This window comes from Engystomops pustulosus, chromosome 10, assembly GCF_040894005.1.
Source record: "Engystomops pustulosus chromosome 10, aEngPut4.maternal, whole genome shotgun sequence".
Taxonomy (NCBI): domain Eukaryota; kingdom Metazoa; phylum Chordata; class Amphibia; order Anura; family Leptodactylidae; genus Engystomops; species Engystomops pustulosus.
In genome coordinates, this window is record NC_092420.1 from 32,184,570 (window position 1) to 32,211,593 (window position 27,024).

Below are 27,024 nucleotides of genomic sequence, written 5' to 3' on the forward strand. Positions count from 1 at the left end.
TCTGTGTCGTGCCCCTGTTTGCTTACAGGAGCATTAAAGTCCCGCGCTAACAACTTCCGGGCAGCCAGCGAGGGAAACCTGGAGCGTCGCACTAGGTAATTACAAGGGGTTTTTTTTGCCTACTCTTGGAAAACCCCTTTAAATGCCTGACAACTGACATTTACATTGCGGCCTCCATATTGGATTTGATCCATGCTTCGCCACCACTACAACATCATCGAGTGGCGGGAATAAGTTGCTATGACGGCCTGGAGCCTTAGGGTGAAGACACACATGGCGTTTTTGGGCCGTTTTTACTAAGTGCGTTTTCAGATCGTTATAAACGCATGAGTTAAAAAACGCATGCGTTTTTGTCCGGTTTCCAAAATTGCGCAATGAAAAACTGATGCGTTTTTAACGATCTGGAAACGCACTTAGTAAAAACGGCCCAAGAATGATTTTAGTATAAGCCAAGTTAGGGTTTTTCAGCACATTTTTGTGCTGAAAACCTCAGCTTATACTTGAGTACATACTGTATTTGTCCTTTAACATGTGCTGGGGAATATACAATCGGGTGGCGTTCAGCTTCTACCACGAGGAAACGCCAATGGTAGGATCCTCACTCCACCTGAGAACCATTCACCAAAGATGAAAAATGATCCCGCTCAAATCCAACGATGCATAGTGTTCAATAACATGTATTTTTTACTTGCAACATTTTAAAAACATGAAAACAAACCATGTGATTAGTGGGTCCCTACCGCGGGGGGGGGGGGGGGGGAGGTGCGTCCTTCCTGCTGGAGATCCGCTTGTACCGTCATCATGGCTGGGGAAGATAACCTGTTTAACTATAACTTTAAGAGCGTACCTGCTACATGGTGCAGGTGGAGACAAAGAAGTATATTAAAGGGAACCTGTCATCAGGAACCTTTTTTCTGGCTCCCCCATAGAGAATAGTGTGCACATTGCCAAAGCATTTGTATAAATAAAACTGGCTTTTTCTGAAAAAAAAGAAGAATAAGGCCCCTTCCACACTTGCATTTTTCACGTGCGTGTTCTGCGCGTGCTTTTGACGTGCAGAACTTGCATTGCACTCTGACCCATTGTAATCAATGGGTCTTTTCAGACTTGCATTTTTTTCACGCACGTTTAAATCTCGGCATGCTCTACTTTTGCAAGTCACGTGTGTAAAAAACGCACCATACGAGTCTATGGAGATGCATCAAAAATGCATAGCACTCTGAGACACATGCAAGTACAATGCGTTTTTCACGTATCAATTGCCATAGAAAAGATAGAGCTCAGTCCTGAGTCCTGAAACGCATTGAAATTTCTACTGAAAATGCGCATGAAAAACTGAGACACTGAACAAACTCTGACCTAAAACTGAACTCTGATGCAAAATGTCAGTTTTTCACTGACCAAACCCTGATCGCACACTGATCAAACTCTGACGTGATCTGCAACGCTAGTGTGAAAGAGGCCTTAGGCCGGCGCCACACGTAGCGCTTTGTCGCAGGCTCGCTTTCCATGGAAACGCCTGCGATCAGGAACAAGCCGCCGGTGTTTTGCATTAAATGTGGCGCCGGCCTTAGTAGAAAGTTTACCTTCCTCTCTGCGGAGCTGTGTCCCATGGGAATGGCCACTGAGAAGCAGCCCCCCCCCATCTCGGGAAACTGCTCCGTCATGCATCTATTTCAAATAGTTGGGATATGGGCGTTTTAAAAACTTTAAATAGATACATGACGGAGCTATTTTCCCAGGGTGTGGGATGGGACCATTTCTCACTGGCCAATCTTATGGGACACTGCTCTGAAGAGACTGAACTTTCAGCTAACTTTTCTTTTTATCAGAAAAAGACAGTTTTATTATAAAAACAATGGCAATGTGCACAGTATTCTCTATGGGGGCATGAGGGAGCCAGAAAAAGGGATCATGATGACAGGTTCCCTTTAATTGCTTGAATAATTCGGTTTGTTGCATGAAATAAAGGTATATTTAGAAAATAATAATATTTGCTGTATTATGAGCTGAAGAAGCTACAGCTACTGGGCTAGGATCCCAGGACATTGACATGGATCAGTTCAGTGCATTTATCTTGATAAGAATAGCGTTCACTCATTGCACTCCTATAGTCTCATGTAACAATCGTGCGACTGCGATCTTCTAACGTAAGAAGATGCACCGATAAGCCCAGCCCCTTCCGGTGACATACATTCCAGACACGCCCCTACTGATACAACTTGTCTATCATCTCCGCCCGGGCTTAGTGACGTCACCGCGCGCAGCACAGAGCTCCTGAGGTGACGCGTAAGCGCGGGAAAACCAAGCAGAGATTCTGTTCTGTAGTCACGTTACACGTTTCTTTTCTCTCGCATTCTTCGCGGTCACATCGTACAGGACAGCCCCGTGCTCGCATCTCACTGATAATTACTAAATCATTATTAAAAAGTCAAATTATTGTAATTCAGGTGAGGAAACACAGGAGGCAGTGTTATAGTCTGTGCAGTGTCCTTATTCTCCTGTTGTGAGAATAAGGACACTGTGAGGGGTCTTCTATGTGTAATCTTTGACTGGGTGCTGCCTCACACTTGCAGTGTTACCTTCTCTTCCAGGAATAAATGTAAAGGGGAATCTTGGTGTTACATTAGGCTCATTACACACTTTACTTTTCTACCTTCTATATAGCTACATGCAGCTTCTTTGTTCAAAAAAATGGCATTAGATTTCCATGCACATGGGCCTGCTAATGGAGCCAGAGCCTTGCATCCATCTCAAAACACAAGATGAATCATTTGTCGGCTTATTTGCATGTGAATCTGAGGTGATTTTTCTACCTACAAGCTGCTTGAAGTAATGTAAAAGGAAGAAGAGCAAAGGGGGAGACTTATCATTACATTTCTGAGGTAAAACTGTTCTAGTTGCCCATGGAAACCAATCCGAGCTCAGCTTTAAAGGATATCTACCACCAGAATGAAGGATTGTAAACCAAGCACACTGACATGCAGGTATGTTCCCACTCTGGCAGAATATGTTCTTCTTTTAGCTTCTTATACCTTTGGTTTAAAAAAAAAAAAAAAAGCCTATTTACAATTATGCAAATGAGCCTTAGGGGCCCCAGGCTCCATAGGTGTTAATAGAGCTTGGAGCTCCACAGGCTCCTTTGCATATTTTGTAAAGCCTTTTTTTCTTAAAAACAAGTCCAGAAAAAGCTTAAAGAAGAGCAAATCTTTCCAGATGGGGCATACACCGGTATGTCAGTGTGCTTGGTTTACAATCCTTTGTCCTGGTGGTAGATTTCCTTTAATTTTATAAACAGCTATTGGAAAATTGAAGCTGAGCTCTGATTGGTTGCCGCGGGCAACTAAAACAGTTCTGTTGTAAGAGAATTATGATAAATCTCCCTCAAAGTGTGTAAGCAGCCCAATGTAACAGCATGATTACGTTAAAGGGTGATTTATACCATTTAATTACATTGATCCCCTTATGGCACTGATCTTTATGACACTTGGATTAGGGTACTTGTGATCAGTCAACACCCTATACCGAACTAGGCGGGTATAAGATTTAGAACTAGACTTAGCAGAGGAACCTCATCCTCATTCTGACTCATAAGACTTCAGTCAGTTCCCATGTGGAGCTTTCCACCTGTAGCTGCAACTCTTCTAGCAACTCTACTAGCTGGTTTCTCACTTATATGTTGCTCCAATTTTAAAATCATTCATCAGGAGCAAGAACGCAGTGCCTTTCCACTGCCTGGCAGTAATGCTCTCAGCACATGTAGCACTTTGACTCAGAATCAAAGCGCTAGGGGGATGCAATGGCCCAACTGCATATGTATTTGTATAGAAACCCATGTGATTGGTAACCAGCACAAGACATTGGGTGCTGGTTACCATGCGTTCTCATAGAAACACGTTCTCATATAAACGGCATGCCCCCATGGGCTCTGTTTGCAAATGGAATCAAAGCGGTACATGTGATCGCACCTTTAGGATCATATGGCCTCCCCCTACCAAGAGTTGGAGCATCTTGACATCACAAGATTTGGGGTTGAATTAATGATGCTACACTGAGGACATCCAGCCCCCACAGTCACTGCTTTATCACGTAAGCAGGGTTTTTTGTTGCATATCACCTGTGCTTAGGATAGTTTATCAGAATGGAGGGAGTCTAACACCTGAAACCTCCATCAACTGAAGCAATCGCAGCACTGAGTTCTCTTTCCCTTTCACAGGCCTTTGATAACCATCGGTCACATTTGTAGCTCCCAATAAAGCATAAAATGCTGACCTGCAGTACCAAACAAAGCTATAGGTGCTTATTTATCAAGGCTTCTGGTGTAGAAGCCCTGAAATAATCGCAAATGCTAGCGTATCCCTATCCCCGCTGAGGAGTTGCTGGCTCAGGCTATTTCTATGCCAGGTAGGACCTGATGTAGAAATAAAACATGGCATGGCCACCAGCACTTGATTAAAGCTGTATATAAGATGAGTAAAAGGGATGTTGGGTGTTAGACATTTACTATTCTGTTATTGAGGACTTAAAGCACAATGAAAAAAAGTTTCAAAAGATCCACAGAATATGTTATCAATACATCATAGATGCACCTATATAGAGGATGAGGTCCTCTGACTGGGAGTGGCAAAATAGACAGTGGGTATTTTCCAATGCTCCCATAGACCATAACGGAAAGTGGCTGTGCATATGCACTAAACTATATTTGACCCAGCTGGGTATATTTCATAGATTTCCAAGATGAAAAAGGAAACTATTTCATGGAGTGTTCTGGTATTGAGAAAAAAAAAAAAGGCCAATAAGTGGCCTCTTTGGATTGGGAGGCAATACAGGAGGTGGTGTACCATGGTCTGAGTAGCGGGTCACCCTTGAATCTTTTGATTAACCTAATTGGTTAGAAAACCTGTTTACTGTTTTCTACTGTGAGAGGACTAGTTACCTAGCTGTCAGAGTTCTGCCTCTGTTCTGCTCACACGGACTAAGGCTACATTCACACTACAGTATGGGGGACGTATATACGTCCCCCATACACTTCTATGGGCTCACGGCCCTGTACGGGAGCGGTACGGTGCAGCACACGTGCGGCACCGTACCGCTCCGTAGCCCGGGGAAAGATAGGACATGTCCTATCTTTCCCCGTATTACGGCGCCCTGCGCCATTACTTCCTATGGAGAGGGGCGGGGGTGAGCTGCGCTCACCTCCTCCTCCTCTCCTCGCGCTGCCGTGTGCCTGCCGTGCTACGGTGCGGCGGGCTCACGGCAGTGTGAATTTAGCCTATGTTTTTGTGATGTAGAGAGGCTTTATCAAAGAATACTGTGTACAAGTGGGGTGTGATGCATATATATCCTATATAAGATAAGATAAGATAATCCTTTATTAGTCCCACAGTGGGGAAATTCACAGCGTTACAGCAGCAGAGAGGGTACAGAGAGTGAAGTACAAACTATGACAACAATAATATTAGGGATAAATGAACAAAAAGAAAAGGGGGATAGAAAGACAAAAAAAGAGACAAGCAATGATCGGCAGTTTGATGTTTAGTCTGTGGATGGGACCTGCAGGGACTGGTTAGGTGGGGGGCGCAGGTTACTTCTGTTTGAACCTTGTTTGTTGAACAGCCTCATGGCAGCGGGGAGGAATGACTTACGATATCGCTCCCTTTCACATTTGGGGTGAAGCAGTCGGTCTCTGAAGGTGCTCCCCAAAGCCACCACAGTGTCATGCAAGGAATGGGAGCTATTCTCCAGAATAGACTTCAACTTACACAGTGTCCTCCTCTCAGCTACCACCTGCACTGTGTAGAGAGGACCCCCCAGGACAGAACTGGCTGAACTCGCATCACACTCGCAAGTGTAGGAGAGGCCTTAGACAAACATTTTTAATGTATTTCTGAAGACACATGTCCATCATATACAATGGAAAATAAAAAGAAAACACAGGCGGCGCCCCTAGTGCAATATGTTACTTCTAGGTGTTAAGTCCTGAAAGAGATATCTGCTCACCTTGGGACACCTTGTGTCTTGTGCGTATAGAGCAGATATCGAGATTGTCGTTTTTCCGGGTGTTTATGGGTAGGGTATGCAGCGTCTATCCGGATTCCGGTACTGGGTAGTGCCGAATGATGAAATCGAGGAGGAGGAGTAGAAAAACAACCGGGTAGGTGCTAGACGCGCTTCCCAATTATTGAGTGATCCAACAAATATTGCTTGGGTTTAAAAGGTTTTATTCATAAGGTAAAAATGGACTACGCGTTTCGGGGGTGGTCCACTCCCTTCATCAGGTCCGTGAGGGATGCTGGGTGGCAGGGCTAGGAGGGTAAGTATGGTGATGTTTCTTATGACCAACAGGGGGATTTGGTTGGTCTGTAGTCCACTGCTGCCTGGCGTACAGCGCACAGCCTGCCAGACAGCAGTGGATAATTGGGAAGCGCGTCTAGCACCTACCCGGTTGTTTTTCTACTACTCCTACTAGACAGCATATACAATAGCAGAGTTATGTAGCATACGATACAGACTACATGGGTGAGAAATTGTGACTTTTTCATGTGTTTTATGCCAAAAAGCTGGCACACAAGGCACGATACATCAGCACCTCTATCACTAATACAGGCTTTACTTATATCTATTTATTTCATACAGGTCTGTTTATCTGTTTTTATTCTTTTGCTGGCATGAAATCAATGGAGGATCAAGTAGTGGATGAGGAAATAGGATTTCACGATGATGAGGTAACTATGTTTAATATTTGTTTAAAAAATTACTATAGTACATAAGACCAATATATGGTGTATTCTTGCTGTATATGCCCGGAATGTGCTAAACCAATCTGCATGAAATATGCAACAATACAAATTTTTTAAATTTGTATTTGCCCATAAACTTCTATATTAAAAGGAATCTACCATGATAAAGCAGGGGCATCTACTCATAGATCCAGTCACCATGACTGTGGGGATTTTCTTATAATTATTATCCATGACCTCCTTCTTCTAAAATCAGTTTTTTATAATTATGCATATGAGCCGAAAGTTCCCAAGTGCCCTTCCATGCTACAGATTCACAGGGTGTTAGAGTATCTCACCCTGTCCCCTGCTTTTGTTGACATTCCCCCTCACTCTATCTGATGCAATCTCACTGCAGCAGAGGAAGTTCCAGCGCACAGTAGGGGTCCTTGACCTTACACCTAGCTCTCTCCCAGGTTGGAGTTACCTCCCTTTGCTGTATCGACATACCCGTGTCTTGGACTCTTTACACACTGACTTTATTTTCAGGCATATTTTGTTATAGTTATGTATATTTATCTATGCTGTACATTGTATGTGTTGTTTTTCTGTCTTTGAACATTTTATAAATAAAGAAAAACAAAAAAACGTATGTTTATAAAATATTTTAAAAAATGATAACCATTGAATTTTATTTAGGAGTCCTTTTTCCAAGATATTGATATGCTACAAAAGCATGGTATTGTAAGTATTTACTACTTAATTTCGCTCATTTGTATTTGGTTATACCAAAAATTACTGATCAAATAGAAACATTCCATAATATTTTGGATTGTTACAGTAAACTGAATGGGTATTGTAGGAATCCCACGTGCTTGGTAGTGAAACATACATCTTATTTCATTCATTCATTCATCTTTTTTTTTTTTTTTTGCACCGGTTATTTTGAACCAACACCACTTGTGGTTTACCACCAGAACAGGCATAAATCTTTGCATTATTTATTATCTCTGTGTATTCTCCACACTTGACTTTGGTTTACAATAATTGTTGCAAAAATACTGATAAAATAAATGAGAAGGGAACTGGCCACAGTTGGCTTGTATATATTGCTAGTTTTTAGATATTTCTGTATATTATTGGATTATTTTTAGTGGGACCGGTCAGGAATTTGAATTCATGTTGGGTATGGATTCTCAAATGGTGGGACATATGGGGCTTATACTCGAGTCTACTAAAAACAAAAAAATTTGTACTCACCTTTCCGACGCCCCACCACAGGTCCTCTTCTGTCTTCAGCTCGGCTCCATCTTCAGGTCCCCACTGCTGCGTCGCACACACCATGACGCCAGCCGCTTGCCCACATCATATAGTGTACGTCACCGCCATCGCCACACACCGCAAGTGGCTGATGTCCTGGTATATGCTACGGGACCCGAAGACCGAGTTGGAGCTGAAGACAGAAGAGGACCTGCTGGGGACAGTGTTTTTGGGTTTGTTAGGCTGGGCAGGGGGCCACTGGCTATAGACAAGTGACAGACACTGGGCATATATAGGGGGGGCAGGCACTGGCTATATACTTGGGGGGCAGGCACTGGCTATATACTAGGGGGCATTGGCTGGCTATATACTGGGGGAAGGGGGCTACTGGCTATATACAAGTGGACTGCTAGCTATATACAAGGGAGCTGGCTAAATGCTAAGGGGCAGAGGGCTACTGGCTATATACTGGGGCATGTGCTTGTTGCCTATATACTGGGTAGGCTGTGACCAATGCATTTCCCCTCATCAACTTTTACTCCAGTCAATAAGTTTTCCCAGTTTTTTGTGTTAAAATTAGGTTCCTCGGCTTGTACTCAGGTCGACCTATACTCGAGTATATACAGGTAATTGAATATCCCTGATATAGAGAGGATGGGTCTGTATTTACTTAGGGTTATGGTCCTGATTTGGCGTTTGTATTATTTTAGAGTTTTTAGTCAAAGGTCTGTGTATGCTCAGGAGTCTGTATTAATTTAGGAGTTTCAGAGAAGGGTTATATACACTAATCTTCCTGTTATATCTTGTTAAGCTATAAAGACTCTTTTCTTTATTTGGGACAGGGTTAAATATTTCCTTTGCTTATTTTCACTATGGTTTTGCTTCACAGAATGCTGCAGATATTAAAAAACTTAAATCTGTAGGAATATGTACAGTAAAAGGTATTCAGATGACAACAAAAAAAGCTTTGTGCAACATCAAGGGGCTCTCTGAAGCTAAAGTTGACAAGATAAAGGAGGCAGCCAACAAATTAATAGTGAGTTGTGGGATTATAAAAATGAACATTCATATACAGTCATTTCTTACATGTTTTCCATGCTTACAGTGTTTTATTATGTACTGTGTGTTTTTAAATAAAGATTCAGTGTTTAAAAGTTTAGTGTCTCTCCACATGATAGTGGATGGCTATCTCTGTTAGTCAGATCACCAGGATCCTCCATGTTTAGCCTGTGGTCTTTTTAATGACACCCTTGGGGAAACTGATGGAGAAACAATCTTCTGTGTGCTGTGTTAGTCGTGTAATCCTGGTCCCTCACTTTATTCTGTTACACTGTGCTGTGCTCTGGTTGGTAATGCTTTGGTTTTTGTAAGGTCGCTGGACCTTTTCTCTGCATTTGGTTCACTTATTTCCATGAGACTGTTGTATATGGTTACTAAGATATGAGGATACGCCTCCCATCATATTTATGTATGTATTAAAAATTTTACACAGGAAAGGAAATCTACCACTCAGGTAAATACACTTACTAGTCAGCCTGTTTTCCTGGACTCCGGAACATATCTTAATCAGTCCTGAAACACCTGTATAACGCAAAAATAAAAATAGACTTTTTAAAATATGCTAATTACTGCCGGACACTCAGCGCTCTTTCGATTCCCCTGCACGCCTACTGTATGCTATCATATCTACCTATCCCCCTGCCCAAGAGTCAGTGAAATCACCCAGCTCTAGAGAATTCTCATGAGCGCTTCTCCCTGTTAATCAGCCGGGGCGCTCTAACGAGCCGGATGACGCCATTGCCTCTTGGATAGAGGGATGGAAGTGGGTAGATATGATGGCGTGCAGTAGGCGTGCATAATTACGGTAGTGTCAGGGTCAGTGGATCCTCTGGACCACCGCGGGAGATGGTACTAGCCGACACCTGGGACCGGAGTCCAAGTTGCACCTGGTTTTCACCAGAGCCCGCCGCAAAGCAGGATGGACTTGCTGGGGCAGGATACCACCAGGTCATTCCACAGGTGTGAATAGCCCGCGGTGGCAGCCGAGGTTGATGTACCTTAGCGGAAGACAGACTCGTGGTCAGGTCCAAGCAGTAGGTCAGGGCAGGCGGCAGAGATGCAAAGTCAAGTCCAAGTCCGGGGTCAGCAACAGGAGGTCCAGGCAAGAGGGAACGGGAGGACAGGCACACGGGACACAGTAACACAGCAACATGGAGGGACTCAGGTAACACGACAACACGGAGGGACTCTGGTAACGCAGGAAACACAGGAACGCAGAAATAGACAGGAACGCAGGAATATCGCAGGGGAGCTTTCACCATGGAATACACACAAAGATCCGGCAGGGAATGATGGGAGCCATTGGTTAAAATACAGAACAGGAAGTGGCCAGCGCCAATCACCTGTGCGCTGGCCCTTTAAATCTGGAGGCACTGCCGCACGCGCGCCCTAGTCCGGACGGGAGCGGGAGCCAGGGGAGATGAGTGCACAGGAGTGGGGCCGGGGCAGCGGAGAGGGGCACGGGTGCACCCGCGATCCATACCTCGCACCGGGGGGTGCCCGTGACAGGTAGGAACTCCCTGTGTGTCATCCACAGGAGCAATAGACACTTATTAGCATATTTTAAAAAGTTAAATGTTTTGCGTTATACAGGTGTTTCCGGGCTAAACAAAATATGTTCCGGAGTCCAGGAAAACAGGCCAGCCAGTAAGTGTATTTAGTTTAAATCGTGTTTACCTGAGTGGTAGATTTCCTTTAAATTGTTGATGGCTCAGTCTATATGTGACTTTCTAAAAAATACTTTGTTATAACTATACTGGTGTGTGATTTACATCTAAATGTTCTACACCACTTTCTTCATCAGCTACTATTGCTGTCCATAAAAATGGCCACAGATGGATGGTCATATATCTATAAATGTCCATGATGGATCTTCTAGGACATTATAATAGTATTCATAAATATACACTTAAGATCCTGGAAGGCAGGTAGGACAACTGATGAGGTAAAAGATATGTCTTAACCCGGGGCTTTACAAAAAAACATGAGGCAAAGAGGTCATCACCTTCAGCCAATGCTTGTAAACAGCAGCTGTAGACGCACGTTGCTGCCGTCCTTTGTATAAGAAGCCAGCAGTGAAGAGCGCTGTGGTGGGAGACTGGGACCCCCATCTATATATATAAAAAATGTATAATGCCAAATAACCCTTTTAATAAAATAATTGTCATAGTATTCTTTGTTTATATTTTCTAGGAGCCTGGTTTTCTTACTGCCTTTGAATACAGCATGAAGAGAAAGATGGTGTTTCATATATCTTCAGGAAGCCAGGAACTTGAGTAATTTTTAACTTTTGATGGGTTTTTTCACTCTAGGTACTTATCTCATGCAGAGGCGTAACAACAGAGGTAACAGCCAAAGCAGCTGCTACAGGGCCCACAGTGTAAGGGGGCTTAGCCCCTGACCTGCCACACTTAAAAATGGAGGATGTGCACCATTACATATATATTATGCTGCATATGGTACAGGATAATGGGGGTCATTTACTAAGGGCCCGATTTGCGGTTTCCCGACGTGTTACCCGAATATTTCGAATTTGCGCCGATTATACCCGAATTGCCCCGGGATTTTGGCGCACGCGATCGGATTGTGGCGCATCGGCACCGGCATGCACACGACGGAAATCGGGGGGCGTGGCCGAACGAAAACCCGGCGGATTCGGAAAAAAAAAGGAAATTGTGTCACGGAGCTTGTACTCACCTTCATCCAGGATAGGATCGTGAACTTCAGAGCATTTCAGGGAACTTCAGCGCAGCAGCGCCACCTGGTGGACGGCGGAGGAACTGCCTTGATGAATCCCGGCTGGACCCGAATCCAGCGCAGAGAACGCGCCGCTGGATCGCGAAGGGACCGGGTAAGTAAATCTGCCCCAATATGTATATAACAGTGCACATCTTCCATAATACACATCTGAGTCAGGAGCTCAGATAAGAAATGTATAGGGAGCGGACATCAGGACTGGGAAGCTCTCAACTCTACTTCCTGCTGTCTTCTTCCTCCATGTGGTCAGCAGCTACTGGGCCCCAGAAGCCGGCCTGACAGTAAGTAGATACATACTGGTGTGAGTGCATAAATGTGTGTGTATCTGCTATATGTGTGAATATGCTTTATGTGTGTGTGTATGTGCATGCTGTGTGAGTGTATATGGTGTGTTAATGCTGTATATTTGCTGTATGTGTGTGCATACGTTTACATTCTGTATACATTGTATGTGTGTATATATTTGTATGATAGTAAATACTGTGAGTGTATATGCGTGAATATGCTGTATGTGTGTGTGTATATAATGTGTACATGCTATTTATGTGCGTATATGCAATATGTGTGTGAATACTGTATGTTTGTGCATACACTGTGTGTGCATGTTTATGATGTACGTTGTGCATATCCTGTAAGTATGTGTGTATGATGTCTTTATATTGTATGTATGTGTGTATGCTATATTTATGTATATGCAGTATGAGTGTGTGGTGTGTTTATACTGTAGCATGTGTATAAATATTGTCTATATTTTGTATGTCTAATTAAATTCTGTATATATACTATAAATGTGAATATAATGTGTATGTACTATATAGTATGTGTCAAAGTCAATGTGTATATACTGTATGTGTGTATATTATATGTATATACTATATGAGTGTATAAATGTGTGCGTATCAAGTATGTGCTGTATACTGTGAAAGATGTGAACTGTTATATACTTATTATACTGTACAATTTGAAGTATAATACGTATATAGTGGTGCACATCCTCCATTCTTTAGTGTGTCAGGTTGGATGCCGGGGTTGCCTGACACTGCAGACCCCATTACAGCTTCTATGGCTGCTACCAAAGTAATTACGCTATCTACATTCCATCTATTCCTTCCACAGGTAGAAGAAGCTTAAAATGTAACTTCCAGAATTCTGCGCTCTAGCTGGAGTGATTATATACACTGAAGCCAGAGCTAATGTACAAGCACAAAGCTCTAGGAGCCGCCCGACCACCAGATTTGACATGGCCACGCACATGTTTGGAGTAGCCTTTGCTCGGAGAGGCTATTCCATGCCCTAGTAGTCTTTGCTGGAAAATTAGCATATTAGCTAGATAAACTGTAGATTAGGTTAGAAAGTGGTATAGGGTTAGGGAAGCATAGTTAGGGTTTAGGGATATTACTGGAAACCTACCAGCAGATCTACCCTAAAGGGGTTTGCCCATGAATGAAAGTTTTCAAATTATAACCCCCTAGTAATGTATACACAATACAGGCAGTTCCCGGGTTACATACAAGATAAGTACAGGCAGTTCCCGGGTTACATACAAGATAGGGTCCGGAGGTTTGTTCTTAAGTTGAATTTGAGTCGAAACTGTATATTTTATAATTGTAGATCTAGACAAAAAAAAATTTGGCCTCAGTGACAATTGGAGTTTAAACATTTTTTGCTGTAATGGGACCAAGGATTATCAATAAAGCTCCATTACAGACACCTTACAGCTGATTATTAATCTGAGACTATAGTAAAGAATTCAGAGAGCTTCACCAGAGGTCAGAGGGGTCTGTCTGTAACTATGCGTTGTCTGTAAATTGGGTGTCCTTAAGTAGGGGACCTCCTGTATTTGTACTTAAGTTGAATTTGTATGTAAATAGAAACTGTATATTTTATAATTGTAGTTCCAGATAAAAAAAAATTTGCGCCAGTGACAATTGTAGTTTTACAATTTTTTGTTGTAATTGGACCAAGGATTATCAATACAGCTACATTACAGACACCTTACAGCTGATCATAAACCATACAAAGAGCTTTACCAGAGGTCACAGTGTGTAGAGAGGTCTGTCTGTAACTACGGGTCGTCTGTAAGTAGCGGACTGCCTGTAAAGAAAATTTTTAACCCCTTACTTCACAATTTTCCTCAGTTTTATTGCTTTTTAGCTCCTATCACTCAGTGATGATCAGTGTAAGATTCCAGAGTGTGGGCGGGGACTTCCTAAGCAGACACCTCATGATTCCTCCGTGCTATGAGATGTTGTGTGCTGACAATTGGTTAGATTTTCAGGGTCCAGGTTTATCTTCACTTTTAGTTGAACATACTACTAGTATCTGACACATAGATAATGAGAGATGATGAGATCCATGAGATGGATATAACACAATGATACTCTGCTAAGTCAGCTATAACACACACAGCCCTGCTACATGGTTCCTTCCCCTGCTACAAGATTTTATCTGTAGCTTGTAGAAGTCTGTGCACGCACTGCAGCCAATACTGCAGAGAACTCAACCATGATGAACTTTGATGTGAGAGTATCTTTAGCGCAAACAAATTCACAAAAGTACACATGTGCCAATAAAAAGGGGCAAATAAAGAAAAAACCAAGCCAAAATAAATGTGCCCCATTGAGTATACAGAGATTGAATGTTATAACTTTTCCTTTGCCTTCTCTAACAGGTGCTTTGCTGTTTTGGCATCTGACCTGCTGCAGCAAAATTGTTTATATATGACTAGGAAGTTACAGCTGACATAAAAAAGAAAATCGATAGATGTCTGTTAAAGTGTTAAACTATCATCGTATTATGTTACACAAGTTTAAGTACATTCATGTCACATCTCTATGATTTCTTTCAGCAAGCTATTAGGAGGGGGTATTGAAAGCATGGCAATAACCGAGACCTTTGGAGGTAACTTTTTAACAAATAACTACGCATTCATGTGTTTGGGTTAATAAACTCATACAAACAATGTCAAATGTAATTTTACCTAAATTACATATGGCACAAAACTGAAAGCATTTTCCATTGCAGAAATGGACTGATTACATACCAAAATCTGCAGGGGTAACATTAGTGCATTGTAGATAGGCTGAAAAAGTTTGGTATTCAGCGTGGCGTTGCCTATGTGTAAAAGAATAACCACAACATCATTGGGTGTTCTAGTGGATGTTATTGTTAACGAATAAAATCCACTGACACATATTCGTTTCATGATCGCTACACAGAGGCAGCACCAATCTGAGCATCCAGCTCACTCACACCTTCTACAGTTTAGGTCTCCAAAAGGTTGTGTCAGCAGCTACTTGGCGCAACATCATGGCAGCATGTGGTGTCTCAGCACGTTTTTGGTGCGGCCCACAGAGCCCCCCTTTAAAACAAAAGCTCTATGATCACAATGTGGGCTCAGTGCAGAGTAGTATTTTGTGGGATACCATAATTGCATGTTTTATAGGTATACTAATACAGCCAAAGAATAAACATAGGCTCAAGAACTGTCAATAAGGGAAACTACTGCTGAAAATTGTGGTAGTTAAGAAGTAAGCTTTTGTAGTTAGCGTGATTAATCTTTTATTATAGCATGGATGAAAGATCCAGATATATTCAGTGTCCATGTCTAAGAATTATTACAGTGAACAGTGAAGTTAGTCTCTCGGAATTGACACTATGTCAAACAACGGCTCTGCGTTTGCATCCCACAGGAACACATGTTCGTGTGCATGGAGCCTTATGATCATAAACTGTATCACATTTAGGACTGAAAGGGACTACAAGGTGTTAACCCCTTAACGCTCTGCGCGGTAGCTCTACGGCGCAGAGGTACAGGGAATGTATGAAGAGGGCTCACGGGCTGAGTTCTCTTCATACAAAGGTGGGGGTTGTTGTATATTGCAGCAAACCCCCACCGCTAATAACCGCGGTCGGTGCTTGCACCGTTCGCGGCTATTAACCCTTTCATTGCCGCCGGCAAACTCGCCGGCGGCATTTAAAAGACGGCGGCGCGTGGGTGCCGCCATCTTTATTACAATCGCCGCGCCCCCGAACGTCAGCGGGGGGCGGCGATCAGTTGCCATGGTAGCCTCGGGTCTGCGTTTGACCCGAGACTATCTGGCTTCTGCAGATTCGTTACAATGAACCAGTGGCTGATTGTAATGAATGAACTGCAAAAATGCCATATATTGCAATACAGAAGTATTGCAGTATATGGTAGGAGGGATCTGACCATCTAGGGTTAACGTAGTGAAAAAAAAAGTTTAAAAAATAAAAAAAATTAATAAAATATTAAAAATTCAAATCACCCCCCTTTCGCTAGAACTGATATAAAACAATAAACAGTAAAAATCACAGACACATTAGGTATCGCCGCGTCCCAAAATGCCTGATCTATCAAAATATAAAAACAGTTATGGCCGGCGGTGACCTCCGAGACGGGAAATGGCGCCCAAATGTCCGAAATGCGACTTTTACACCTTTTTACATCACATAAAAAATGGAATAAAAAAATATCAAAATGTCACACAGACCTCAAAATGGTAGCAATGCAAACGTCGGCTCATTTCGCAAAAAAATGACCCCTCACACAGCTCTGTGCGCCAAAGTATGAAAAAGTTATTAGCTTCAGAAGATGGCAATTTTTTTTTTCTTTTTTGTACACATTCGTTTAATTTTTGAAAATGTATTAAAACATAATAAAACCTGCATAAATTTGGTATCACCGTGATCGCACCGAGCCAAAGAATAAAGTAGGCGTGTTATTTGGAGCGAAGCGTGAAAGTCGTAAAAACTGAGCCCACAAGAACGTGATGTGCGTTTTTTTTTTTCAATTTTTCCACATTTGGAATTTTTTTACAGCTTTGCAGTACACGGCATGTTAAAATAAATAACAATACGGGAAAGTAAAATTTGTTACACACAAAATAAGCCCTCACACAGGTCTGTACACGTAAAAATGAAAAAGTTATGGATTTTTGAAGGTGGAGAGCGAGAAATGAGCGGAAAAAAAACCTGCGTCCTTAAGGGGTTAAACATGATTTTATCTCAGTCCTTTTATTGCCTGCTGTATAAATCTAAACTTGAATGTTCATGGTAACAATTGCTGCCTTATTTGTCTTATATTGCTCACATAAATGTTTTGTACAGCATTGTATAGACTGCTATGGGACAGGCCTATGTTTGAAGTTGTCAGTACACGGGAGCTAAGGGAGAATAGGGGGCGCCTGTTCTGCCGATTGCAGTGGGTCCTGGCAATCAGACTCCTCACAAACAGTAATTTTTCCCCTATTCACAGGCTAGGGAAACACATTCATTAATGTGAAAACCTATTTGTCTTTGCAACCTAAACCAACAAGAAAGGCATCCATAACACATACAGTTAAAGAGGTTGTCCAGATATTAAAATATTTTATATATGGCTGGGAGGCTTTAAAAATAATAAACAGCTTATACTCTCATCTCTCCCGTTTACTCATGGCACAGTCAGTCACTGTTGAATCTTTTTGTACAGAGGCCTGCAGTTTCTCCCGACCACTGCAGTGCACCTGCTACAGTATCAGTGTCAGCATCGCTATCATATTAACTGTTATACCATACCCTTGGACAGGAACAAGTGTAGCAAGGCCTAATGCGACCAGGGGCCCACCTAAAACTAAAAAGGATGCAACTCGTCCATTTTTCTCTGTGAAGTATTATCTTGATCATGGTCATCTAGCTTTTTCTTTTGTTCTGTGAGATATAAGCTGTTGCTAAAGTCTACTGCCCTCATTTGTCTTTATGGCCACTTTTACACCTTCGCAAAAATAGTTCAAAAATCACATGAAACTATTACTAATCAAGTGTAACCTTTCAACAGTTTTTATTTCTCTCATATAATTTTGTAGAATTCCGAACTGGGAAAACGCAGCTGTCACATACACTATGTGGTATGTTTTGGTTTTTTTTACATTATCTTTAAAAAAATATATTTATCTAGCCCTGATGAGAAATCCAAGGAAGCTACCCCAGTAAAAAGAGATATCTTTTTCACAGTTGGTAAATAAACTGATCACCTTTTACTGGAGTGCTGCTTCCTCTCATACATAATTTGTGGTTTACACAAATTGGAGGCTGATTGAAGCTTTTGAAGTGTGCACCCTACCCCTAAGCAAAGATCCATTGTTGTCACAGTGCTGCTCATTTCCTACTATTGCTGATTTCTCTAGTACTGTATATTGGGCAGAGGTGTACAACTTTTTTTTTGCCTGAGGGACAGATTATCATATTTTTCATCTTAAATGGGTTTTATCATTAACCACCACAATATCTACCAAATACCTTTGTAGAAATGATAAATAATGTAGTGCTTCACACAACAACACCCTTGAAATGTCAGACAATAAATAATACAGATACCAGACAATATTAATTATAATATAGAATTCAGGATAGACCAGAATTATAATACACGCCTCAGTTCAGACAATTAATAATAATAAAATAGACCTTTCAACACATACAATGTGAGGCAGGCACTGCTGAAAAATGGAAAAGGCCGTGCATCAGACCATGATTCAAAAATTTCCTAAGAAAAAGTGATGCACAAAGTGACCTATATGAAAATTCATTAAATCATGAAGTACACACAATACAACAACACAAACTATAAAAACCCTTAAAAAGGTGCACAAACCATCAGCACCTACATGGGGACAAAGAAGGGTACAAGGCAATGTCCCACATATATGCTCCCCATTCCCTGCCACAATGAATCAGTATAATATAGTAACAAATCCTAGCCACACCATCTAATAAACAGCAAGAAAAATGTTCAGAAGAACAGGGCCCTCCAATGTAGCCAATATGTGATCAAACATGCAATAACACAATGAGAGCTGATGTGAAAAGATGTATAAAAAATACACTCAGTTGAAAATAGATGGCAAGTAGAAAGATGCAGACACCTAAAGTTTCTGCACAAACTGGTGGTCAATTCCAAGGATTGGAATATTTTAACAGTGAAAAACAGTGCTAATTATTATCACGATTGGTCATAGAGAACACTCACTACAATTGCCTTAGGGAAGCATCACTTACCCACAGCTTCGGTCTCTACTTATTTATACCATCTTGACTACAATATACGGTGAGGCCAGTGATTGGCTATCATGGTTATATGGATATACAGTGTGGTTACACCAACTCTGTAGCTATGTGAACAGTTAAGATAGAATCCTATAAAAATGTTAAAGTTTGTAAATATTCTTTTTACAATGCATACATTGGATTAATTAGCCAGACATTAAGACATCAAGCCTAAAGTGTACCCAATCTCTTTAGTCTTATACTAATGTATTATTTCCATATCCCCAGTGACTGCCCAGCTTTCAGGACACAATGGATACTCTGGAGGGAAGGTCATATTTGTGGATACAGAAAACACATTGAATCCTTTATAGCAGTGGAAATTATTATGTTACATGCTGTGACACGACTTCTTTTTTTTTTTGCACAGAAGACCTCATGTATTAAAAGTTATTACTCTCCAGAAAGGCACCAGGTATATGTTCAAATTATCAGCCATTACATTCACAGTGAGCCTAATAGCCCCAATCTTTCAATGTATTCAAGTCCACCCATTCCCTTAAGAAGCTTGGTTGCTCTCCTTTGAACCCGTTTCAGTTCAACTATATCCTTTTTATATACTGGTGCCCAAAACTGTACACAATGGGGATTACCGTATTTTTCGGACTATAAGGTGCACAAACAATCCTTTGATTTTCTCAGAAATCACTTTTTTACTAGCATGTTTTAACTCCATCCTAGAGTACATGCCACTTACTGACCATTGTTTAATTTTATTGTTTGGGAGGTGAGACAAAAAAACTGCATTTCTGGTAATAACTTTATGTTTAATAGTGTTTAATATACTTTCACACTGCCCTATTGCTCAGCCCTGTTTGATTTTGTCTACCGAGCAGGATTTCTGCTGATATACAGGAATCAGTGTAGTAGGCTATTGGATTCAGTGTCATAGGAGTGAGTCTCCACATATATTTTGTTAGTATACATTGTGACCTTGTATGTGACAATGTGTGCCCTGTATATTCTGTGTGTTGTTCCTCTTTTTTATGTGGGTTTAGATGTTTGTTATCTAATAAACTTATGCTTTTACTAACAAAGTAATTTGTGCTCTGTCTTGGATTTCTTCGGTTGGCTACATTATTTAGTATTGGAATCCTTGCGTCTATTCAAGGCTAAGTGATATTTGTTCGTTTCTCAGAATTGTTATAGGTATTGATAGCTCCATACCTTTTTTAGGACCTTGTTCACTTCGTTCCTGGTATCATGATAACGGCTCCTGTTCAGACTTCCCTTCTGTATTGGTTATTTTGTATTTTGTTTGCTCTCACTGTTGCGACCTGGTTTTGCAATCATTCTTATCTAATTGTATTGTTTTGTCTGCATGTTTTGCACTTTGGTGTAGAGAGGTATTGTCGACCAGTTGTCCCATACCACCTAGGGTATGTGAGGCAAGCAGGTAGAGTTTTTGGTTTTTGGGGGGTCCATTTTTGGGGGTTTATCACTATCTTATCTATGTTCCTGAACATGGTCCCCTCATTGCATATTCCTTACATAAACAACGCAGAAATATTACAGGTGTAATTATTTTGTTTAAAATTCTTGTATTTGAGTATTTTTTAAGGTTTATATTTCAATTAATTTTTTCACACAATTTAGTTATATTCCTCTGTTTTTGGTCCAAATCATTTAGTGAGATATTTTGTTACATATATTATAAATTCTATTTATTATTGTAATAATAATATTCTCTTAGAAATGCTCTTTCCTTAATAATGTGTCTAGCCGACCAGATCGTCTCCGAGATATAGCTGATCGATTTGGAGTAGACCATGATGCAATGCTCGATAATGTGTTATATGCCCGAGCTTATACAAGTAAGTAACAAATGACTAAACTATATCTATACTAAAATGCAATTTTTAGTATAGATATAAATATAAATGCTGTTTGGCACCTTACATACAGACAAGAGCGAAGTACCACATGCATCACGAATAAGTGCTTTGTTCTATTGAATTTGAATAACCTACCTGAGGCTGGACACTTGATTCACTTTAGAAGAAGTTTTCCAGGAATTAAATTTTGACAAGGGGGCAGTCGTGGTGAGTCAGACCTCTCCTGACTGTCCTATTCTATCAGTTAGGAAAAAGCAGAAGAGAGTCACTTAGCAGAACTTTCTGCCACATATAAGAGCAAAATATGTATTTGATACAAAGATGATTTTCCCACTTACGAAGAATGGAGATGTCTGCAATTGTTTCATCATAGGTACAATTCAACTGTCAGACTGAGGGGCTTATTTATTAAGGATCCGCTGCCGCACTTTTGTCGGATTTTCAGACCTTTTTGGGATTGGCTTTCATGCAACAGAAATGGGGGTGGGGGGGCTGGCTGTCGGACAATCCGATTGATTTGGACTGAACGCGGGATTTAACTAAAATTGTGTTGCAAGATCAAACACTTACATACACCACGAAGAAGAAGGTGAACTCCGTCAGATCTGAGCAGGGAAGCGACACATGCATACATACCTTTAAGTCTTTAACTTTTTTGGTCTAATCTGACCACATGACCTTCTCCCATGCCTCTTCTGAATCATCCAGATGGTATTTAGACATGTGCTGTATTGAGCAGGGGGACCTTGCATGTAGATGTATGCCTTAATGTCATTAAGGATGTATAAAGAGGGCTCATGGGGTGACCCTTCTTCATACATGGTGGTTGTTGGCTGCATTATGCAAAGCAAAGCTGTGGGCGGCAGGTAAATGTAAACTCCCTATCAAATCATTGGGGAGTGTCGATCCATTCCCATGGCAGCCTGAAGACTGTATTACATTCCAGGAATTGTCATTGGGAAAAATCTATAAAACCAAAGCACAGTGTTATAGATGCCTAGGAAATTCTCCAAATACTGAAATACGTAGTAGTATTAACGTATATAGTGGGTCTAAAAAGTAGTGAAAGCAATAATAAAATTAAAAAAATAACAAAAAATTCAAATCATCCCCCCCTTCCCTAGAACTGATTTAAAAATATACAAATAAAATCATAAACATGTATCGTCATGTCCCAGAAGTCCTAATCTATCAACGTATAAAAACAGTTATTCCTGGCAGTGGACCCCTTAACGGAAAATAGTGCACAAATGTCTGAAATGAAAAGTGATTAAAAGGTCATAAAGTCCCCAAAATGGTAGCAATGTAAATGTCATCATCATGTCCTGCAAAAAAAGACCACTTATAAAGGTTCATATGCCAAAAGATGACCAGGTGCTCCCGTGTAGTTCTGGGCTGATTCCTAATATTTGATCTTTTAGAACTTTATATTGCAGCAGAGGATTAACCCCTTGGCGCAATAAGACGTACATATACATCCGAGAATGCGGTCCGTTGCTGCATCCGGTCATACATGTACGTTTCCGTGGTTGCCCAGATTTAGAACCCATGCCCACACTGTATGTGAAAGCCAGGCTAGCGCACTAACAGTTTAGATTGCGATACTTGCAAACTCAGCAGTTTAACCTCATAGTTGCTGTTAACATGGTGACCACGGAGGTGCCAATTGCTTTCATGGTACTCCTGAGGTCCTATGAAGGACCCCAAGGCTGCTGACAGTAAATGCCTGATAGATCTTGCTTACAGTATATGGTGGGATCCATCAGACAACCTAGGGTTAAATTCCCCTCGGGAACCCCGTAACGAAAAATTTAAAATTAAAAATGACACTTTTTTGCCATTTTTAAAAATATAAAAAATTCTATAAAAAGTGATCAAAAGTCCTTAAAATGGTAGCATTGAAAACTTCATCAAAAGTTGCAAAGAATGACCCCACCCACAGCTCCGTAAAGTTTATACTTTAATTTTTGTAAATGTATGAAAACATTATAAAAGCTATATAAATTGTGTATCTGTGTGATAAAGGAGATATGTCATTTGGGGCGCAAAGTGAAATCTGTAAAATCCCAAATGCTTTTTTTCACTGCATTTGGAATTTTTTCCCGCCTCCCAGTACACGGCATGGAATATTAAATACCGTCACTACCATCAAGTGCAATTTGTAACGCAGAAAACAAGCCCTCACACAGCTCTTCACATGGAGAAATAAAAGTTATAGAATTTAAAAGGTGGGGAGTGAAAAATGGAAATGTAAAAACGTAAAAGGGTGTGGTCATTAAGGGGTTAAAGAAAAACTAACAAGTTTGAGAATGTCAGAATTCGTACTAGTTTGGCAGGTTATCAAATCATTTATGTAATTTTCTGGATTTTTTTTAGATTCTCACAGATTTTTTTTTAGTCTCTCACAGTTGAAATCCACCAATTATAAATTTACAGACCTTTCCGTTCTTTGTAGGTGGTAAAACTTTCAGAATTGATAGTGTATCAAATACTTATTTTCCCCACTGTAATAATGTAAAAGTGCTTAGCAACAGTTGGTCGATTATTGATTTTTCCTATAGGCGAACATCAAATGGAACTTTTGGATTATGTAGCAGCTAAATTTCATGAAGAACCAGGTGTTTTTAAGCTTTTGGTAAGCATGATGTTTAAGACTAAAATTAAATACAAGTCTAACTATGAATGTTTTGTCTGTCTAAGCTCTGTTTGTATTCTGGAATTACTATATTATCTGTAATAAGGAAAAGCAAGGTTCCAGCTTGGACAGCTAAAAGGATAAGCCGGTGTACCTTTCTTATGACAAAGCCCAGTAGATGCTGACCACATGTGAGAAGGAGATGGCAGAAAGTAGAGATGAGAGATTCCTAGCCCTGCTGTCCCCTCCTGTACATTTATTATAGGTGCTGCTGGCTCGGGTGTGTTTTGTAGAAGAAGTGCATTGTTATGCTGCATATAGTATAGCTATGGCTGCTACCCCTGGAGTTAGGCACCTGATGCAGCAACAAGGGGAGTAAAGTCCATACATACTCCCAAACACTCTCAAATATTATGTAGCAATGGTTGAGTAGGAAAATTTGTAGATTGAGAACATATAACTATTCTGTCGTAATTACTTACCGTATAATTCAAGTATAAGCCGAGACACCTAATTTTAACACAAAAAACTGTGTAAACCTATTGACTGAGGTATAAGCCGAGGGTGGGAAATGCATTGGTCTCAGTCTCCCCCCCCAGTATATAGCTTGCCAGCCTCCTGCCCCCTAATATCTAGCCAGCCAGCCCTCAGTATCTAGCCAGCCAGCACATGCCCCTCAGTATCTAGCCGGACAGCACAAGACCCCCAGTATCTAGGCCAGTATATAACCAGCAGCCCATGTCCCCCAGTATATCGCCAGCAGCTCCATAGTATATAGCCAGCAGCCCCCTAATATATAGCCATTATACCCTATTTGCATAGTTGCACATGTATTTATAAAATGCCAGCCCTAGTATTGTGTTGCGGCTGTATTTTGCATGTCGAAACACAATTCTGTGTACATTTCGCTTACCTTGTTTCACACAACAGTATAGTAGATATGAAATTCTCTTGGTAAGTATTCTATTAGATACCTGCTGTCACAGAGCTATTCTGGATCCTCTTTTTCTTTTGGTTCCGGTTGGGAGATTTCTTAAATATGCATCACATATAACTAATGTTTTTTAGAGTGTTTTAAAAGTTCATTAAATCTTTATTTGTAAGAGAGATTTCAAACCCCTACAGAGTTCTTTCTCAATTACTCTTAAACTTTTAACATAGTTATAAGACACAGATTATAATTATTCCAGCTACTTGCATGTAAAGTCCTGAGGGTGGTTTGATACGTACAATCATTATAATAATACATTATAATAATATTAAGTTTGAAGGAAAATAACGTATTATAACAATATGTACCGTATATATTCTCGAGTATAAGCCGACCCGAGTACAAGCCGAGACCCCTAATTTTACCACCAAAAACTGGGAAAAACTACTGACTCGAGTATAAGCCGAGGGTGGGAAGTGCATTGGTCAAACCCCCCCAGTAGTATACAGCCTGCCAGCCCCCAGTAGTATACAGCCTGCCAGCCCCCAGTAGTATACAGCAGCCCCCTAGTAGTATACAGCAAGCCCCTAGTAGTATACAGCAAGCCCCTAGTAGCATACAGCAAGCCCCTAGTAGCATACAGCAAGCCCCTAGTAGCATACAGCAAGCCCCTAGTAGTATACAGCAGCCCCCTAGTAGTATACAGCAAGCCCCTAGTAGCATACAGCAAGCCCCTAGTAGCATACAGCAAGCCCCTAGTAGTATACAGCAGCCCCCTAGTAGTATACAGCAAGCCCCTAGTAGTATACAGCAAGCCCCTAGTAGTATACAGCAGCCCCTAGTAGTATACAGCAGCCCCCTAGTAGTATACAGCAGCCCCCTAGTAGTATACAGCAAGCCCCTAGTAGCATACAGCAAGCCCCTAGTAGCATACAGCAAGCCCCTAATAGTATACAGCCAGCCTGCCCCCACGGCCTTTAAAAAAAGAAACTTATATACTCACCCTCCGATGTCAGTGCGGCTCCCCGATGTCAGCGCGACTTACCGATGTTCCCTTATTACCCCCTGACACACTAAGAAATTGGTCGTGTACCAAATTAGTGGATATATATGTTTGAGCCCTCCTATTGTCAACACAGTGTGTTACAAATATAGGAACTCCCTAATACTCTGCCTAAAAGATTATATTGTGGTAGGTGGATGTGATCCCAATATCCACCATCGAAATTTAACAAGAAATGGCAGACCATTGACAGTATGGAAGTAGTGGCTCTCAATATATCCAAGCCTGTTTTTTTTGACACTTAGATGTCTGTTGGGCATCCATGTTTATTGTTAGTGTGAGCTCCAGCACACATAATTTTATTGATTATTTAATAAAAATTTGGTTTTAAATGTTCCTCTATACAGGCAGTATATTATATTTGAAAGCCCCTAGTAGTATACAGCAGCCCCCTAGTAGTATACAGCAGCCCCCTAGTAGTATACAGCAAGCCCCTAGTAGCATACAGCAAGCCCCTAATAGTATACAGCCAGCCTGCCCCCACGGCCTTTAAAAAAAGAAACTTATATACTCACCCTCCGATGTCAGTGCGGCTCCCCGATGTCAGCGCGACTTACCGATGTTCCCGATGTCAGCGCGTCCTGTCTTCTTTCTTCTTCGCGGCTCCTCTTCATTCTTCCGGCATGGACGCGGCCATCTCTTCTTCTAGCAGGCGCATACTATGACGCGGCCGCTGTTGACGTCATAGTATGCGCGGCCACTAAGAAACCATGGCCGCCTCCATGCCGGAAGATAGAAGAGAGAAGAGGAGCCGCGGAGAAGAAAGAAGACGGGACACGCTGACATCGGGGACATCGGTAAGCCGCACCGACATCGGGGAGCCGCGCTGACATCGGAGGGTGAGTATTTAAGTTTATTTTTTTTTTAAGTGGGTAATTTTTTTGTTATAGACTCGTGTATAAGCCGAGGGGACGTTTTTCAGCACATTTTTTGTGCTGAAAAACTCGGCTTATACACGAGTATATACGGTAATAATAATATATTAACATGATAGGAAATGCTGCATACTTAAAGATTATTTTCTTGTTAGATTATTGATTCTATAATGGCTCTCTTTCGAGTGGATTTCAGTGGACGTGGAGAGTTGGCTGAGAGACAGCAGAAGCTTGCTCAGATGTTGTCCAGACTACAGAAAATTTCTGAAGGTGAATATTTACATTTTCTATACAATGACTGACAGGGCAGATTCTAGCATATTTGCTGCCTGAGGCGAAAACTAAAATGCTGCCCCCCCCCCTTTCAGTAGCCTCTCCTGTTCCATTATCCACACCAGGTTCAGTAAATGCTGAAAACTTTACTAACAATTAACAACCCCACAGGCAGGATCACTGAGGGTGCGGTCACACGTTGCGTTTAACGCATACATTTAAAAAGGCATTGCAACTGCTGAAGAAAGATCTACCTAATTAAACCGCTGTTAACACTTGCATTTACAAAACGCAAATGTTAACGCTTGAGTGAACGCATGTGTTAACATTATGTTAATGAATGTTATTGGCGTCTAGTACCTTATAGATGACAGTCTCTTCCATCAGGAGGACTTTATTCTGGGTTCTCCAATCCATGATGTATCACAGCTAAATTCACGGGCAGATACCTTTAGCTCCGTGCAGAATCTCCACCTGGAGTCCCTAAAAATACCACTGTCACTTACAGTA

The 27,024-nt window shown here is 41.3% G+C and overlaps 1 protein-coding gene across 1 annotated transcript in view; it reads left to right on the top strand.

Annotated features, from left to right (window-relative positions):
• The first annotated feature begins 2,229 nt into the window (after positions 1–2,229).
• Positions 2,230–27,024, top strand: part of DMC1 (DNA meiotic recombinase 1) — a 32,087-nt gene continuing 7,292 nt past the window's right edge. Inside the window, exons 1-12 of the mRNA XM_072127897.1 lie at positions 2,230–2,450; positions 6,637–6,725; positions 7,419–7,463; positions 8,869–9,015; positions 11,232–11,314; positions 14,644–14,696; positions 17,663–17,704; positions 19,131–19,174; positions 19,273–19,317; positions 20,596–20,716; positions 23,299–23,372; positions 26,397–26,511. Of these exons, the coding sequence (XP_071983998.1) occupies positions 6,669–6,725; positions 7,419–7,463; positions 8,869–9,015; positions 11,232–11,314; positions 14,644–14,696; positions 17,663–17,704; positions 19,131–19,174; positions 19,273–19,317; positions 20,596–20,716; positions 23,299–23,372; positions 26,397–26,511 (826 nt within the window). The 5' untranslated portion in view covers positions 2,230–2,450; positions 6,637–6,668. The remainder of the gene's footprint in view (positions 2,451–6,636; positions 6,726–7,418; positions 7,464–8,868; positions 9,016–11,231; positions 11,315–14,643; positions 14,697–17,662; positions 17,705–19,130; positions 19,175–19,272; positions 19,318–20,595; positions 20,717–23,298; positions 23,373–26,396; positions 26,512–27,024) is intronic.